This window comes from Abrus precatorius, unplaced genomic scaffold (genome assembly GCF_003935025.1).
Source record: "Abrus precatorius isolate BTA unplaced genomic scaffold, Abrus_2018 Scaffold9, whole genome shotgun sequence".
In the NCBI taxonomy this organism is placed as follows: Eukaryota; Viridiplantae; Streptophyta; class Magnoliopsida; order Fabales; family Fabaceae; genus Abrus; species Abrus precatorius.
This window is the reverse complement of record NW_020874439.1, coordinates 32,493,690-32,512,894: the sequence shown is the minus strand read 5'-3', so window position 1 is coordinate 32,512,894 and position 19,205 is coordinate 32,493,690. Positions and strand designations below refer to the sequence as shown.

The 19,205-nt window shown below is 30.5% G+C and overlaps 2 protein-coding genes across 2 annotated transcripts; both read right to left on the bottom strand.

Moving 5' to 3' along the window:
• Nucleotides 1-5,715: 5,715 nt before the first annotated feature.
• LOC113849007 (ras-related protein RHN1) lies at nucleotides 5,716-10,472 on the bottom strand. The gene is made up of 7 exons (XM_027478520.1): nucleotides 10,219-10,472; nucleotides 10,070-10,147; nucleotides 9,400-9,567; nucleotides 7,996-8,044; nucleotides 7,290-7,363; nucleotides 6,519-6,612; nucleotides 5,716-6,139 (listed from the first exon to the last, which is right to left on the bottom strand). Exons 1-7 carry the CDS (start codon nucleotides 10,255-10,257, stop codon nucleotides 6,039-6,041), a joined length of 603 nt encoding a protein of 200 aa, XP_027334321.1. The 5' UTR covers nucleotides 10,258-10,472; the 3' UTR covers nucleotides 5,716-6,038.
• Nucleotides 10,473-13,601: 3,129 nt separating this feature from the next.
• Nucleotides 13,602-19,021, bottom strand: LOC113849409 (probable polyamine oxidase 4). The gene is made up of 10 exons (XM_027479308.1): nucleotides 18,637-19,021; nucleotides 17,698-17,816; nucleotides 17,528-17,616; nucleotides 16,580-16,693; nucleotides 16,183-16,270; nucleotides 15,981-16,066; nucleotides 15,794-15,896; nucleotides 15,177-15,274; nucleotides 14,247-14,676; nucleotides 13,602-14,130 (listed from the first exon to the last, which is right to left on the bottom strand). The coding sequence occupies exons 1-10, from the start codon at nucleotides 18,674-18,676 to the stop codon at nucleotides 13,816-13,818; spliced, it is 1,482 nt and encodes a 493-aa protein (XP_027335109.1). The 5' UTR covers nucleotides 18,677-19,021; the 3' UTR covers nucleotides 13,602-13,815.
• Between the last annotated feature and the right edge of the window lie 184 nt (nucleotides 19,022-19,205).

Below are 19,205 nucleotides of genomic sequence, written 5' to 3'. Positions count from 1 at the left end.
ATATTATTTAAACATTAATTTTATTTAAATTATTTTATGATTCGTTTTTTTTTTTTTATCAAAAAGTGTGTTCCAGAAAGAAAGAGAAATTTCATAGAATATGAACAACAACTGTGTTATTTGAATATTTAAAAATTAATATAAGATGTAATATTCTATATACTTATTTTTTGTACACACGCCTTTAAAATATTTTTTAAAATTTAAAAAGAAACACAAAAAGTGCCCCACTTTAAGAAAAACATTTTTATATAAATAACAAGGGTTCTCAAATTTGAGAACAAGTTTAGTGAAGTCTATTCCGACTCCCCATGAACGCATGACATGATACGACAAATCCCTGCCAAGCCATTACTAATGTGGAGGTGTCTTTTTTCAAAAGGCCAAAACAGTGTTTTTTTTAGCTTGCGATTGTTATAATTTTCACTATGTCTGTATTTCTTTTATTTAATGTGATATATCTTTTCTTGTTTCTTTTAATTTACTTTTTCGAGACTTATATTAAAAATAAAAAATAAAATAAAAATCCATTTATAATATTAAATACAACATCCATTATTTGATCTGAAAACGATGGAACTGCACTTCTTTCTTTGGGCAGAAATTATTGTATTGATTGAACACAAAATTATTGGAGAATGGAGAGAATCTTTCTGGGGTAATTGATATGATTGAAATGTGGTGTCTATTGTCTAATATCACAACATGTTACGCCGTAAAAAATGGAGAAAGTTTTGGGTGTTCCTATCACACATTCTTACTATTGGTCCACATAAAGAATGAGCTACTTCATATTTACACAATTTACTTCAAATTTATACTGCACTGCTATAAGTTTCAGCAAGATACGATATACGATACTCTTAAAGATATTAGAAATAGAATCACAATACTTCTTATAAAAATGATCTAGCTTTTAAGAGTGAATTAATCCACCTGTGGACGAAATCAATCAGTGGGTATTACAAATTAGGGGACCATGAGATTAATGCCCCCTATCACCACAAAACACAAAGTGCCCATTAGCTATTGACAATTGTCCATTTTGACTCTTTAATATAACAAACAAGTTTCAGTGGGATCTGGGTCTCAATCATGTAAGATATTTCTGATAAAATGTTGAAGATAATAATGATCAATTGGTGCTCCAAGTTCGTGTCACTAAACACTAAAACTTTGTTAGGTACTATATATCCTTCAAGAGACTAGGTTATCCTCAAGATCTGGTAATTTTTGTTATTTTCTATAATAAAAGGTGTGTGTTCCATTCAGTTTACTTTAAACAAATTGTTACTTTTTTATATACCTTTCTTTTTGACAAATAAGTAGTCATAGTTGAACATATGCTAATTAGTATTTGAATCAAAATTATTCATGTTAGAAGATATAAAAACACAGTTGTCTATGATCTTCTAACATAATTTTTAGGGCAAAATACATTTACATTTTTTGAATGTGATAAAATTTTGCTTGATATCCTTATTTATATTATTTTAACCTTTTTTAAGTGTATAAAAAATTAGGGAAGAATGATATGTAGTGTTATATTATACAATATAAAAGAGATTTGTTTAAGATAAAAAATTGTAAATCAAGAGAACATTATATGATGATTTCTCACATGTAAATAATAGTTAATTAAAATGATATTTAAATATAATATGTTGTCAAGCAAGTACGAAATATACGGAGTATTACTAAATTAGCACAAGAATGAGCACGTGACACCACCCAATTATTGATCCATTTAGTTATCAATGATGACATGTCGGCGTCACTCCTCCATAATTTGTATCCAAGATCCACACTCAATATGAACCAAAATGTCTTTATAGTGTAATTTTCTAGGATTTATTATTTTTAATTTTTGACATATTTTTAATGAATTAAAACAAAAATCGAAATGGGGTTTTATTTTTGGTAAAAAGTTCTTAAACTAGAAACGTCCAAAATAGAGTTGGGTATTACGATGTTGGGTTGTGGAATGGTCCATTCAACTTATCTTATGTGCATATTATTGTTGCTGAGATCATGTTGATAAAAAGAAATCCTAATTGTTAAAACTTTAATGGCTGATTAATTAGGTTGTAATATTGAATTACTAGGTAATATGTTGAGTTTCATATGATACCATACTTTAATTTTAAATGTTGAGTTTCAATTCAATTTGTTAAATACTACATTTTACCTATTTTATTTTGAATATTATTTATGTAATTCAAATTAAATCTAAAATTTTTTAGTTCAGTCTTGTTAAAGTTTATTAACCACCATGGGTCTGCCCAAATAATTTAAATAACTCATTTTGTCAATTCTAAAATTTATATGTAGATTATTGGTTTATATATATATATATAATTATAATTATAATTATAAATTATTAAATAATATAATTTTGATCTAAATATAACCTATCTTTCAATATATGCATGTAATAGTTTTGTTGCCGAGCCTATCTTCAGACTCTATACCTATAGCCTATAAAGTTGTTAAATAGCCCCTAAAAAAACTATTAAATATTCTTCAAAATTATAAATAAGCATGTTTTTGTTCTTTTATCCAGTAAATATAAGGATTAATTAACTTGATGTTTTTAATTTTCAAGAATTAAAATAATTAATATTTTTATGGAATCAATTTTTTTTCTGGACCAATTTAAATATTTATCTAACTTGTTCTTTCAACTAACTAGTCTGATTTGTATGAGCTGTTGATTCACCAATTTAGAGTCAAATTGTTAGCCAAATAATTCCAAAATATATTTATTTATTGGTAGACTCATAAGGATGTTCACACAGATAGAAATTCAAGAATCAACAAAATGTACCTCTCAAGTCTCATCTATTTAAATTAGACAGATATCACGTTTTATTAGTTTAACCGTAATTAAATTAACTTGTAATAAAAATAATAATAAATTTTTAATATTATACATTATAATTTATTCTACAAAAAATTATAAAAAATTTATAATTGTGAAATATTTATTATTATTATTGTTCTTACTTGTCTTTTATAGATGCAGTTCGTTAAAAGTTAAATTTAAACTAACAAAAGTAAACATTGATTGTGGGGTTTACGTTTGGTTAGTTTAATTATATTAATTGAGAACAAAATTATTATGTTACAATATTTTTAAAATTAAATGATTTAATTAGTTTATATTACATATTAAAGTAATTTTATAAAAAAAATTAGAGAAAGTGTTAAATAATAAATTAATAAATAATTATAAAAATTAAGTTCACTAAAACTTTTAATTAGCATAAAATATCATTTTTTTTATTTTATAAGATAAAAATTCATAAAAAGAGTTAAGTAATAATAAATATACAAATTTAATGAATAATTTTTTATTTATTTGAAAAATAATTTAAAATAAAATTAAAAACCAAAGAAAATAGAGTGGCCAATTTAAACTAGTTTTCTACACTATTTTTGCCGGACTTTAACCATTTTTTACTGATACTTAATTGCCGTTTTGCTCCACCAATATTGTTTTTAGTCAATTCAAATTTGGTTAATTCAATCCGATTTTATATTTTTAGTAATTATGCTTTTTTAGAATATTGGATTTCATAAACTTTGTTAACGTGTCATTTTATAACTTTTGGTTTAGAAGTTATAAATTTGACTAATTGACTCTTAATTTGTGAGTGATGCAAGCATGTTGAACCTTATAAACACTAAAATGATTAGCATATAGTAAAGGGAAAAAAAAGCTATTAGATGATAATTTTCCATTTTTAGCATTGTCTTTATTTAATATAAAATAATGAAAATATTATAAATTTATATTAATAAACAATTTTATTAGTATAAAAAAATTATTTTCCATTATTGATGCGTCATCTTGTTAATTTTTAACCTAAAATATTTATATTAGTAATTTAATTTGTTATCTTAATCTAATATTAGTAAAGAGAAGGTGAAAATTAAAAAAAAAAAAGGTACAAATTAATCTAAACAGGCTAAAGTTAGATTCACAAATGACTTATCACTACAGAATGAGAGTTTCCAAGAAGGAAAAAAAATATTAATTTATCTATATATCAAAACTATTATTTATTAATTAGTTTTAAAAAACATTATTTATTAATTATTTGTTAGGCCTGTCAAACTTAAAACATGGACCACCTTGTTTTAAGGTTTGCCATTGGCCCACCAATAGGCCCACGTTGCGGGGTTCTTGTGGTGCCTCTTGAATTTTTAATAACCGACCATCTTGACCAAAAACACCATCACTAACCGTCTCTTACGGGTATCCTTAGGCCCAGTCTTATCAAGTGATACATTGACCAAAAATAATCTCTCACTTTCATTAATAAAAATATCTTTTCAGATGTCATTTTCATTGAAGGATAAGAGGAATGTAGTTAGATATCTGAATTTAGCTTTTTTAATGTGAGAGGAGGATGGATAATGTATGGTTATAATTAAGATTGTGATAAAATATGTACACATACTATGAAATTGTTAAAATCTCAGACATCAATTTGTTTTATACACAAAATTAGAAATTATGTAAAATGGGTGAAAATAAACAAAATGGAAATATTTCTCTGGGTATGCACATACAGATATTCTTCTTGTTAACGGAAGCTTCTCACCAGGGATATTAAATGGATTGGATTTCTTGATAGTACAATTACTAACGTATTCTACAGAAAATGTGCATTTTTGTTTTGTTTATCCAACAATTTAAAACAATCTATAGTCATGTTTTTATATAAAGTTCTAATGATAATTTGTAATATTGTAAGTCAATGGATGTTTGATATGATCTCCAAAAACATGTATTTGTTGCATGGATGCAATATTTTAAGTGGTTATTTGAATTATTGGAGGAAATTTAAGTTTAGCATGTAGTTTAGAAATTAGTTACACAAGTGACAAGACCCACACATAAAATCATAAATATTTTTTATATTTATTTTCTTAATCAGTTTTCTTAAAACACTCACTAACATTTACCATGTTTTTGTTCTAAAAAATGTCGTGTGTGCCAAGGGAAGTGGGATTTTGCTGAACAATAGCTCAAACCTGTTTTTGAAGTCTAGTTAATATGATGTACTGTGAGTTCTATCACTTGAGCTTCATTAGGCTACAACTAATAGTTATGATCATAAGCTGAATTTCATGGGACTTATCACAATCCTCGAGGTTGTAAATTCCTTCCATACGCTAAATTTCTAGAGATTTATTATATGGTGAACTTCCCTATATCTGAGTCATCGCTTCCCTAACCAAAAAATTACGAAGTATCACTTCCAAAAAAATTGTACCCTATCTACTAGAACATTTAACGGAATTTGATTCTCAAACAAAATTTCAATTTCAAAATTTATAAATGAAAAAAAAAATGTAAACAAAAATTAACCTTTTTAATTAAATAACCATGCATTTCGTTTTCTGTTTAAGTATGGCAGACGTGAGTGGTAAGCTACTAAATACAACTTTTAACGAATAGACAAACGTTCAAGGAAAATAAAGCGGGTCTAAACACACGCAAAGCGACTCAGAAGTCTAACGTGTCTTCCACGTAACAAAGGTCTAAGATCAAAGAAACCAACTACCATCCAAACCCAAAATTACGCAAGTAATTATTGAAGGAAATACTGTGAATTTAATCTGTTTTGGATTTGTTGTTAATGCACACATACACTAATTTATTTTATGAACCACGGGAAATTAACACTATATAAATGTCATCATGGTAACAAGGGGAGTTTTTTATACAAGAAAAAAAAAGGTGTGAGACAACTCAGAGTAAGGGAGAATGCAAAGAATCATAAATCTTGTCTAGAAACATATGAATGAACCTTAACATTTATGCTTTTTCAACACATAATACTCAAACAAATGAAGGGACACATGAAAGGATATGTTTTGCACCATCAAGTTGTTTTATAAATTGCAACCATAAACTTGTTGGAGCTCCACAAAACAGTGACATCAAAGTGTGTAGTACATACAAACCACAGAAAACAGGATTAATTTTTGAGGGGGGAGGGGGGATGCAAATACAGCTCAAATATTTATGAACAACATGATGCAGCCCTTGTTCCTTCGGCAGGTCTATCAACAAGAACCATCCCTGGTGGATTTTGTGCTGGCTGAGCCCTTGGTAACCTCTTGGCTGTTCACATAAGCAATTGTGAGTCTAGCAACGTAAACAAAATTCAACAGTTTATAGTAAAGGAAACACTACTTAAAAGCACTGCATGGTACTATAATCACAAAAAGAGTGCATGTTGAATGACTTGTATGTTTCCTAAACGAGTTTCCACAGATATCCAGAAAGTATAGTAACTGAGTAAATGAATAAAATTTTATGCATCACAAAAGTAAAGTAGATGCCACCAGGAATAAACAAAATTTAGTCCAAGAATGTTGCAATAAACAGTAACAAGGGCATGGTAAAAAACAAAGGAAAAGGAGGGCAAATATTGCTCACCATAACTTTTTCCTAAGCGATTCAATTAAAAAATAAAGAAAGTAAATAGGAATAGACTCACCTATTTCATAAAATATATCATTAACATTGGCTGCAGTTTTGGCAGAGGTCTCCATAAAGAACAAACCATTTTCCTCAGCATACACACGTGCTTCCTACAATATCAATGAGTCAAAAATCGATACACTGGTAGGTCTAAGAAATCTCATTTTACCACTATAAAACATGAAACTACACAAAAATATGCAAGTTGCTAAACACAAAAGAAGAATTCAAACATAATGCAATGGTAAACTACTCGTTATAGCATCTTTTGTATCCAAAATTGAAGTTTTATGATGGCAGAGATTTGACAAAATGGTGCAATTATCCTGCCGGATAAAACCAAAAGCACTTGTATATAAAATGCTCAAGTCAAACAGGTTATCAAATTTGCACTTTGAAAATTCATTAAAAATCTTTGGGAAAATTAGGTCAAATTCTAAATCTTGAATTGTATCCCATGCCTTCTAGTTTTAGAAAGATTCACTTCCCTCTTGAACAATTCGAAGATAAAAAAAACAATGGAACTGTTAATCAAATTAGTTAAATTGGACAGTGGGAAAATTCTCTATTATGCCTGTGATAAATTTCTTGGACACAAATTGATGAGTACATACATATCAATCCCCACTGCTCTGTTTTCTACTGTTTGGGACCAGAATCCACAGTGTATTTAATTTTTTTCACTTTTCCAACAATTTATATAATCAATACACATTATTGTTAAGATTATAATTTCTTGATAATTAACATGGCATAAAAAGGAATATTGAAAAGCAATAATGCTTACTTCAGCTGTCACTTTTCTCTTATCTTCCAAGTCAGCCTTGTTACCAGCAAGAGCCATGACCATGTTAGGATTCCCTGTAACAACAACAAGCCGAGTGCATTATTCGAGAATCTAATCATGCAACTACAGCTACCACAAACCTTGTATTGCTAGAGGGAAACAAAAGTAACTACTGTTTCACACAATAATTTAGAGCAAACCCTCCGGTTGAGCATTATCTTTTAAAAAAAGCATTGTCTGTCGTATGCTGATTGAGATTGTACATTGATAGCTAAGTTACATGAATGGAAAAATACAACTAAATATTTATGTCAACCATATCATAGATAACTTGTAAAATTAACTCAAAAGTTCGATGTATCCCTGGCTCTCTACAAATGGAATATTGGATCTCCCCAACTGTGAAGAAACTTCTCATGCACACAATCATTCTCACATCATCTCATATATATTTCATCTATATCTATGTCATTCTATTATAAAATATGACTTGGAATTTCCTAATTTCCTTCACTGATTAATGTATGTAGTTCTGATCAAAGTTAATAAAAAGTTCAAAAAAGACACAAAGGAACATTGAAGGATGTGACAAAAATGTGAAGTTTGTAAATGGTTAATAAATAGTTTTAACTCCACCTGCAATCTATATATTTTATTTCACTTCAGGAAAAAAAATGACAAAACTTCAGAGCTAATCAGCTAATACCTTGTTTTTGAAGTTCTTGGACCCACTTCTTAGCCCGTGTAAAGGACTCCTGTGAAGAGAAATTAGAAATAATAATATAAAACCTTATTAAATAGACAATAGTGTTAAAAGCATAGGTTCAGCCCTACCAAAAGACAAAAGAATATATAAATCAAAAGAAAGAACACCATGCTAGCAGATTTTGTCTGCTACTAATTCATCAAAAGATTGTTCTGGAAATTCAAAATAAGATGTCAGTTCATCATACTCATTGTACAAAATCTTGCACCAATAATGGTTTGATGTTCAAACTAACAATCTACAAATATATTTTGGCAAATTATAAAAGGCAATCATGATTTTTGTTAGATATAAATAAAATCATTCATGAGCCTTCATCTTACGGCTTCAGTTTTGGGGAGAGTAGGTTATTGACAAGATATCAAAACAACCTTAACTAACAACAACAAAAAAGCCTTATCCCACAAGATGAGGTCTGCTATATGAATCACACTACACCATTGAACTCAATCAAAAACCAAATCAAAGCATCCTTGACTAAGTGGTCAAAAAATTTATCCTTATTGCCTCATCCCTCCAATAAAAAGATGAATTCAGCATAAAGTAAGGTGGACCTATGCATCATCTACCTTTCCAGCTCTTGTGTGAGGGGTGTATTGGATATGAAATCATTTATGATGTTGTGACCCAACAGTTTTAAAGTTTTGGGGAGATGTGGTCATAGACAAATTCTTTTAAATAAACTACTTGCTTACATTGATTAGTTTCAAGAAGTTATATTAGAATAAGTGGGTCCTTTGCATACAATTTCAATGAGGATGTCTCGGGAATTGTTTTGTGCAAAGTTTTTTGTTAAAAAGGAACAATCAGATGTTCCCTGACAAGTAGCCTATAATGTCTTAAAAGTAGCCTATAATACCATAATAAGGATTGTTCTGAATGCTACTCACAGTTCTAATAATTACTCCTTTATTCCATTTTAAGGTATACTCCACACGCATATATTCCACTCAGTAAGAACATTTTCAATGTATCTATTACTTTTCAAGCAAAACAAAGATATAATGAAATTAGGCAAACCATCAAAAACAATTTAACATCAGTCCAGAAATACATTCATTTGATCAAAGAAATGCAGCATCAGAAGTACATATCCACATAATAGAACAAATCTTTGTTCATAACCACTGTGATTTTGAGACATATCAACCATTACAAATAGGCTGCAATTTTTCCATGTCTTGTTATAAATAACTATCATTTTACAAATTTTTTATGTAGCGCACAAAAACAAGACAGAAATAGCAGATTTAAATTACATGTTAAAAACAGTTAGTCAATGTAAACCAAACACTGCCAATTTAAATAGGTACTAAGAAATATAAAAAGGAAAAGATATCATACTGCGCTAGTGATGTCATAGACAATGATAGCAGCAGCAGCGCCTCGGTAATACATAGGAGCCAAACTATGGTATCGCTCTTGTCCTGCCGTGTCCCAAATCTCAAACTTCACTGTTGCATCATTTACTGCCAGTGTCTGTGAAAAGAAGGCCGCCCCTATTGTTGATTCCTGTCAAAAGAGAAGAGAACATAAATTCAGCAACATAATCTCCACAGGCACAAAAAATAACAGCTCTCAAAAGTCAAAACCCATAGCTATAAACACACAACTCCAAAGAGAAGAAGATATACACCACACCACAATTATTAAAGCATCATTTCAAGTTCCAAAGTTATAACAACTAACACACACTGGTCACTACTTTCAAAGTTCCATGATCAAATCATGTTGTACCCTTTTGCAATCAGCTGGAATTTCTCACATTACCTATCATGGTTTTTAAGAAAAGTTCATTTGAAACAACCTAACCGCATCTCTGATCAATCAATTTCATGGACGAATCAATATAAATTATCTTAACTCAACACATGCCCGTGATGAACCACGTGTTATTCAGGGAATATTTTCATTACACATAAAAGAAACCCAATACAAAATCTCAGCAATAAAGCAACACTTCAAATTTGAAATTTTCCCAACCAAAACGAAGAAATCAAATAGGGGGAAAAACCTGAAATTCGAGAAATTGACCCTTAACAAAGCGCAAAACGAGACTGGATTTACCGGCACCCATATCCCCGAGGAGAACCTGATGAAAAAAGCAAAGTGAGGACACAATCGGAATCGAAATGATTGAGAGAGAAACAGAGGAAATCGAACCAATTTAGCATTGAGATTGTTGTGTCCGATCGTAGCCATGGGAAGAGAATTGGATCGATCGGAAACAAAGAGAGAAACGAAAACCCAATACGCGAAAGATTAGAGCTCTGCACTTTGCGGATATGAAGAATTGAAGATTGAAATTATCAATTCAAAGAGACAGAGACTCTCTCTCTCTCTCTCTCTCTGAATTCTATTGCTTTTCGCTTACGGTGGGTTTCCTTGCTAGCGTCTGCGTCCAAACGCGTTCGTTTTATTTGTTTTTATTGTCGTTTTTGTCTTTTCTTTTGCATTTCTTTTTTTATTTTAATTTTAATTGTTGTTATTGGTGGCTTGACTTTGACATGCAAATGCAAAATTGCTTTTGCTTACAACTTGGGGCAAAGTCCAATTTTGATCCCTCTTTAAAGTGTGATGGTGAGGCCCATATGTAACTCTTCTTCTCTCATCCATTTTCATTGGATTCTCCCACACCTATTGTCTCCTTTTATGGGGTTCATATCATATTGCTTTTCTATTTTTCCTTTAATTCTTCAAGTCATCATGATTTCTCATTATTAAATAAAAGTTACACACACACACACACATATAGAGTTATTTTTACACTTTTTTTTTTATAATAATAATAATAATAATAATAATTTTATCAGGACACTAGTTAAAAAATTAATAAAAAATTAACTTTCCTACATTATCAATATAAAAATTTATATATCGTCAACTAATTATAATATATTATAAATATAATTTTTATATTAACTATTACAAAAATTAAGTATTGTTGTTGATATGATAATTTATAATAAAACAATAAACTTTTTATATTATCAGTGTATCTAAATTAAATTCATTAATATATAATAAAATTTTTATTATAAATCATGTTATGAAGCATTAAAAAATTTTACTTTTAATTACTTAATTGGTACTCTCTGCATTTTTACTTTTGAAAAATAAGTAGTTGCTTGCCCAATAAAAATAAACAAACTTGTCTTGATCCGTTTTAAGCTAGTCAATGACATGATACTGCCCATCAAACCGATTTATATTTTTAGATAATTTTTGTAGTAATGGTAAATTAAGAAAGCATTTTATGTCTTAATTATTAGATGTTATGTCGTGCAGCGTTAAAATAAATGTACAATCAATGTAAACGTGAGATTAAACGTATGCTAATTGGATAAAAATAATGTAAATTATTGAATGATGTGAACATGAATAGATGAGTTTATAAGAGTAATTGTGTGCTGTAATTACAACATTTAAATGAGAAATTCTTAATTCTATTATATTGATTAAATATATGTTTAGCACCCCTTTAAAAATCCATATATTCTCTTAATTTTACGAATGAGATGATAATATTGAGTGCAAGTTTGAATGTGCCTGGCACGGCTTCATCGGAAAGAGGCGAAGCTTATCCCTTATCTATCGCCATTGCAATCATCGTTGGAGACATTTTTTCAACAAAAAATGATATATCTCATCTACTCATCTTAGGTTTCAAGAATGTTGGAGAATATCTTCTAAGATGTCACGTTAGTTAAGTATGGGGGCAAATCTTCATTTGTTTTTGAAAAAATGGGTTTTTTAGATTATTTAAATTCAATCAATTCTCAATTATAATATAATACCGTAATATATTTCAGCTATGATAATACGCTGCCTATAAATATGTTCAATCTTTTTACATCATAAATATCTATTTCTTAATAAGAGGAGTGTTTTAAATTTGTATAAGTGAAGTGTCATTTATAATAGCTTAAATAATCCTAACTTTGAAATTAAGTTGCATGTATTTTCAATTTTACCATCCTAATAGGTTGACAAAGATTTAAACTTTTATTGTCTGTTTTAAAAAATATTTAATTAAAAATACTCTTAATATTCATAAAAGTTTTGGAAAGTAAATTGTGTAATTTGTAAATATTAATTGGTCATGGGTTTACTTTTTTATACGTAAATAGAGAGAGATTTATCGATTAAAATTAGTTCAATTAGTAAAAATCAAATTTGTATTGTACAAAAATATGAATCTAAATCTCATTATTAATATAAAAATTGTGTTGATAAATTATTTACAAGTGTAAATATTTTTTAAACTTTGAAATATATTTTTATCTAGTGAATTTGAGACCCAAATTATTTGGACTTTGATTGAGAGGTTTTAGAAAAAGAGAAAAAGAAAGTGTTTGAAGGATAAGAGAAAAATGGGAAAAAAATGCATCACTTCTTGACTAAATTACATCTCATCCAATCAAATTATATTAATATAATAATAAATTTAATTAAATAATATGTTCTTAAAAGCTTTAACATTTAAGATTAAAACTGCATAACAATAAATATCGCTTAAGAGAATTTCAATTTGAATGAAAAGTTAATATAAAATTTTTTAAAATAAGAAAACTTAAAAACATGAAATTAAAAGGATTCAGAAGATTTTATCTTAATAAAAATTCTCAAATATATTATTATCATTACGTAAATTTTTTTTTTCTCAAAAATAAAGCAAAAGTTTGTAAAAAAAAAAAAAGGCAAACAAAGAAATATTTGGAGTACTATTACGTTCAAATAATTTGGGGACTATCTCGATGGAGTTAAAGCAGTCAATATGAAAAGTCTAATTATTTTTATTTTTTAGAAAAATAAAGTGGTGCCTCTTAGCTTAGACAACAAGCTGTGACGTTTGTAAACCATAGATTCCAATTCCCAGGGAAAAATAGTCACATCACATGTAATCATTTAGAAAAGTTAAATTTTCTTTTATTTCAAGCACGTCATAAGAAAATAAATTTTGAGACTGTCAATTAGAATCACATGGGAAAAACATTTAATTAACCAAAACTACTTGTATAACATAAAATTCAGGATTTCTATGAAAATTACATATAGACTTTTGTAGTTAACAAATACTACTTTTGTTTTAAAAAATTATATCAGATACTAGATTGTAAGTGGCTAAGTTTGAGTACCTTCTTTATTTGTTTCTCTTTGTGGTCTATTTTATGAGATGTTCCCGTACCATTCCGGTGCTTCCTCTTCACTAAGAGCAATTTGACGTTATACATTTTAAAAGGAAGAGTAATGAAAATCACGTTTTCTTTTGGTCTTTTTGTCGGCTTGATGCAAAACACAATAAGCAGAAACAAGACAAAGGCATGACAAACAAACAGAGCCTAAGGAAACGATAGCCCGTTGTCTGCCAAGATGTTGATTAAGGAAAATGTTGCGAAGCCACCCAGTAATAGTATACCTCTACCATTTAGAGAATTGTGGGGTACTACTGAGACAACTTCCATTTCCATACCAGTAATTGCGTTATATGTACTGTGCTAAAACGGACGTAGATACATGCATCTTAATAAGCCAAGCCTAGTAGCAAAGTCAGCGATCTTAAGTAAATTTAAAATATAAAAGGTCAATTAATGGGGTATTAAAGATAACTTAGACAAAAAGCTGTTCTACTCCAGTCTGAATAAGAGGAAATAGTGTTATTCGTAAGATAATCACGATCCTCCAAATTGCTAATATTTTGCCATTATGTTATGCAAATTTAAATAAATGTTCATTTTTTGAAAAACAACTAAGCACAAATCACATCCTCGAGATCTGAAGAGGTATAAGAGTTTCAAGTATTTGATGCCTAACAGAAACTAGAGGCAGCTTTTCCAGCTGACCTTGTTTCTCTAAAAGATATCTCTGACAATTTTCAGAAGCCATAACTCCAGCAGAGTAAGCTCCATGCACGGATCCCTGGTTGTCCAAGCTTACAGCTTCCCCACCAAAGAATAGGTTACCCAAGGGTGCGCGAAGCTTGTCATACACATCATTAGGTTTTCCAACTAAATCATATGAGTAACAACCAAGAGAGTTTGGATCTGTTCCCCAACGTGACACGAGATATTGAACCTGCAATCCAACAATCCAAAGGTCAGGCTCAAGCAGGAGGAGGTAGTAACTTCGAGAGCAAACTTTATTGAATGGACAGTATGAAGTGTTGAAGACAACATGATAGTTGAACTTACTGGCTCTGAAGCATCAGGAAACATCTTCTTGAGCTGTAGCATTACAAACTTTGCAGCTGACTCATCAGATAGCTTCTCAAGGTCATAAGCAAACCTTCCTGCTGCCATATAGACAAGAACTGGATGGCCTGTTGCTTTATGTAGATTGAGAAAATAACCACAGGCATAAGAGGTTGGAGCAACAATGCCCAGGAGTTCTACATTAGGCCAAAACACTTTATCAAATCTTAGGGCAATCTTATTTTCATTGCCCACACCAAGATCTGAAATTGCAGAAACTTTCCACTCGGGAAGTTTTGGTTCAAATTCAATTAAATTGGCTTTTAGGACTCCAAGAGGAACAGTTATTATAGCAGCATCAGCAACAAAGTTCCTGCCATCCTCAACCGTAACCATTACCTTATTGTAACCACTGGATATCTTTGTCACCCTACATGGTGAGCAGTTTCACAAAAGGATCAAAATCAGGACAAAGGAAAAATTAGGGAACTATTCTTATTTTAAAGTATCCAAAACAATTCACACTTTAATAGATTCAAATTTTGTAGTCCCACAAACAATTGGTAGAGTCAGTTACCGCTAGAGGAGTTTGGCTTAAATAGAGTAGAAAATGATTTTGGAACATTGTTAACTGATGGTAAAGCAATCAATGAACCACCAAGTATCAATTAAGCCAGAGGTGTCTATCAATGTCTTTACAAAATACTAGGAAATGGATTAGGGATATAGGTTTTAAAAACAACATATTTCAACTTAACAGAAAATCAACTTCAGAAACAAAACCTGGAAAAAATCACACTTTCCAGCACTTATTATTCTCTGGGCTCCAAACAGGACATTTATATTTTGCTCTTTTCTTTGAGTTTATTTCATGCTCTGTCATAAATCATTAAAAATGACCATGTAATTAGGTCTGGTATGCAAGCATACCTGTGGTTTAAGCGTATATCAATATCTTTTGCAAGAGCTTTTATAACAGGATCATATCCTTGCACCATGAGTCCGTGACCTCCAGAGAGGACGTGTTCCTATAATCAGGAACATCAACAATGTAAGCATTAATTTGGGTATGAAATAATGAGTTGATCTTCCACAGGTAGATAGAAAACAACAATATAAACTCAATCTCTGTATGAAAAGCCTTTATCTCATTTTGTCAACTGAAACTAGTGAACATTAACAGTAAGTAAAAAAATGGTCATGGGAAGCTCAAATGTCAACTTATTTTTAATCAAACACAAATCATTAGTCAATTGATTAACAATTATTGATAATTTATCTCCAACATTATCTCCATATTTTTTTTTAGTTTTCAAATAGTAAATAACTCATAATAATAATAATAATAATGAATCAATACTTTGATCATTTTATGTAATTAGATTTTTTTTCCTGCTTATTAAACTCATCCCAAAACTTCATCATTTACATGAACAATAACACAGGGACATGATGGCAAATTAAGGTTCATGAATAAAACAAATAAGTGTTAGTAAGTTTAAGGGCAAAAGGATATTTTATATCCTTCAACTAATATAGGCACTTGCCTGATCCCACGTGTTCAGTGAAATCATATCAGCATCAGCAGCAAACCAAGCTTCCATTCTACATATATACCATTGCAGCACTTCATGGGCAAGTCCTTGTTGCCTGCAGAAAACATGTCAATTACAATGATAGATTGGAACTTAAGCCTCAATACAAGCATATAATATTCTCTTCTCAATTAAGTACCTTAGTTCTGGATGCCTGCCCAGCACAATTGAAATCGCTTGGGAAACTGAAATGTCCTCAGGATGCTCATCCCTCACTTTCCCTGTCTGTAGTCACCAGAAGGTCATTCATTAGATTCAAGATTAAGATAATCATAATTGCACTTATATGATTGGAAAAAAAATACCACATGCTATATGCTGCAAAATGAAAAGAATTTTACCTCTTCCAGAATTTTCTTAAAAGTGTCTCCAACTTCAATGACCATCTGTTGAGGAACTTGATTACCGTTGATGTTAAACAGCATATAACTAAAAAAAAAAATTAAAATGTGGTTACCATATAACACTGCTAGTAGAATTGCAAAAAATTCAAATGTTATTTTGTTTCAAACATAACAATAAATCATATACGTATGCTTGAATTTCATATAAGAGAAGGTGATTCATAAACACTTCATGCATAAAGAAAAGGTTAAGGCGAGGAAGAGTGACCATTTTGGTAATTTTGCAACTAATCATGTAGGATAGTTTAAATATTATTAAACTATATTCTAAAAATTGCATCATAAACGTTGAAATGCATCAATCTTAATGGGTTGTAGAACGAGGGATTATTACCTTTCCAAATCATGGTCATACAAGACAGAGTTGTCACCACTGGTACGATACAATGTAAGCCCCAGGCCACGTATCAATGGAGCCAATGGATTCTCATTACAAACTCCATGTAGCCTGAAAAATAATCAAGAAGAAACTAATCGTATTCAAAATTCATCAATCTAACTCATTCCATTGACATTTCCTTAATTTTAAAGAATAAAGTACGAAGAGTAGAAATAACTAGAGGGGACCCGTCACTTGTCAGTACAATCATAAACAGCATACATCTCATGAATATCTTCCAGAATAAGTATTATGTATTAGAGAACTCTCTTCTAGCATATAAAAGAACAGCCAGCTCCTTAGAAGGAGGGTTGAAAGTTGAAAAGAAATATTTAAACAAAAACGTCAATAAATGAAAGAGGTAATGACCATAGGACAAAACTTAGGTGTTATTGTTTTAGTGTTCTGTAAGGCAAAAAAGGAGCCATCTTTCAGAACTAGCACCCTATCAATAGATAAGTCCTTATGAGTTATTGAAAACTCTTCTTCGGGCAATATGGGCAAAGCTGGATATGGTGGTCTAGTTCAAGACATGGAAGGTGAGGGCAGCTTCAGCACCACAACAATATGCAAGCAGAGATTTATGCCATGAGAATGATTAATTTTGGCATAAAAATCTAAGTGTTAAACAAACTCAAATTCCTTGCACTCTATCAAATTATCAATCAGCATGTCCCTGTTTTAAACAACAACAAACACGAAAGTAGGGGGAGAAAGGTGGGCAAGCTACCAGCTATCAAGTTAACATGATAGGATTAAAATTTTATGTAAAAAAAAAAGCACACAAAATCAAAAACAAGTAAAAAGTTAATGAATACAGTGCACAAATTCTGTTCATCTTTCACCCACAAAACTTTGTGCACGTGCACAAACACATTTTTCAGTAGAACAAATTGACCTTACCATGAGGCTCCCATGTCAACTGGACAACCAAATGAGTAGTCAGTCTGAATGCGACCACCAAGCCTATCCCGTGACTCCAGTATAGTTACCTAACCAAATGATGAAAATAAGACAAAGCAAAAAGAAAGGAAAAATTCTTTAAGTTGACCTATCACATAATGATATGAGACCTTAAAAGATGCATCATAGAGACTTCGTGCTGCAGCAATTCCAGATATTCCAGCACCAATTACAATAACTGAAGGGAGATGTCTGTGTTGGCTTTCAATGCGTCGTGATGCAATAGTGTCTGATCATTGTACACAAAAATCAGAAGGGGAAAAATCCCAAATTCATAATGAAAACGAACAGAACATAATACTGCATCTGTTCATAAAACTGAAAAAATTATTAAAAAAATCATAAAACAATAAGATTAGAAGGAAACAAAATTCTCCAAAATTTTGTAACATCAAAAAGTAACTCAAGGGAGGTAATAAACTTAGAGTTAACTATCAATTTCGTCCCTAACATTTCACATATTCCTCAAATTATTCCCTAAACTACATGATGCCATCCTTTATATTAGCCCCTACCATTATAATCTTTATGTTATCATTAACTAAATCCCTACGTGCCCTGTTAATGATATTGAAATGTCCTTTTAAGACTCATTTGATGTACTAATTGAATGTTAGAGTTTATACAATGCCGGGATGCCCCTTTATTAGTATCAATTAGTAGAATTAGTAAATCAAATGAGCCCTCAGAAAACACTTCAGCATCATGAACGAACCACATAGGCTTAAAGGACAACTAAATACGTTTTTATTCCTATAGCAAAGGCAATCATATTTGAGTTGAATAAAAACACTGTACGCAGCAAAGCTCTCCTGCATGTCTAAGAACTCAAACTCGAGACCACAAATCTCAAAACCATCAATTAAGCTGTAACAACCTCGCCAGTTAACAACTACATAAGTTAAACCCAATTATTTTTTGAATTTAAAAACTAATTTGACAAACGTTTGAAGCCTTGGATATGAAATTAGTAGTTTACTCAGTAAAACTAATCAAGCGAGAACCAGTGCGTAAAATTGGGGGCAAAAAAAAGAGGGTGAAAGACTAACCGTCGAGAAAATTCGTGCAGAAGAAACGTTTAGGATCCATGAAGAGAGACAATAGAGAGAGAGAGAGAGGGATGAAAGAAAACCTAAGAGAACGGAAAGCTTCAAGGGTGTATAGGAATGGGGAAATTGGAGACTAACTGAAAGGAATTGCAAAAGATCAAGAGAAGAATGCCGGCAATGAAGCGGCTGAGATAGGAAGAGAAACGAAGCTTCTCAAACAATATCATAATCTTAATCTTTCAATCAAAATCCAACGCAACTCGCCGGAGATTCTTGCTTGCATATGATCGATGCCTAACACCAATTCGATCGCATTCACGCGCTTTATCTCTCTCTCTCTCTTTCTCTTTCTCTTTCTCTCTCCACCGCCACTTCGATTATGCATATTAACCCGCCATACAAACACACTATTTATACTTCACGGAACCACCTTTTCTTTTTCTTTTTTCTTTTTTCTTTTTTCTTTTTTCTTTTTTCTTTTTTTATACACTAATCACGGTACCATTTTCAAATTACCTAAAACTAAAAGGAACCCAAGTGCTTTTAAGGAAATTATAAATTTATAATTA

Coding starts and splice junctions, on each gene's coding strand:
- LOC113849007 (XM_027478520.1), bottom strand. CDS start 10,257: ATGGCTACGATCGGACACAACAATCTCAATGCTAAATTG. Junction 8,045..9,399: donor TCTATGACATCACTAGCGCA/GTATGATATCTT, acceptor TTCTCTTCACAG/GAGTCCTTTACACGGGCTAA. Junction 6,613..7,289: donor AGAGAAAAGTGACAGCTGAA/GTAAGCATTATT, acceptor TTGATATTGTAG/GAAGCACGTGTGTATGCTGA.
- LOC113849409 (XM_027479308.1), bottom strand. CDS start 18,676: ATGGATCCTAAACGTTTCTTCTGCACGAATTTTCTCGACG. Junction 17,817..18,636: donor CTGCACGAATTTTCTCGACG/GTTAGTCTTTCA, acceptor TACAATGATCAG/ACACTATTGCATCACGACGC. Junction 15,897..15,980: donor GGCAGGCATCCAGAACTAAG/GTACTTAATTGA, acceptor TGTTTTCTGCAG/GCAACAAGGACTTGCCCATG.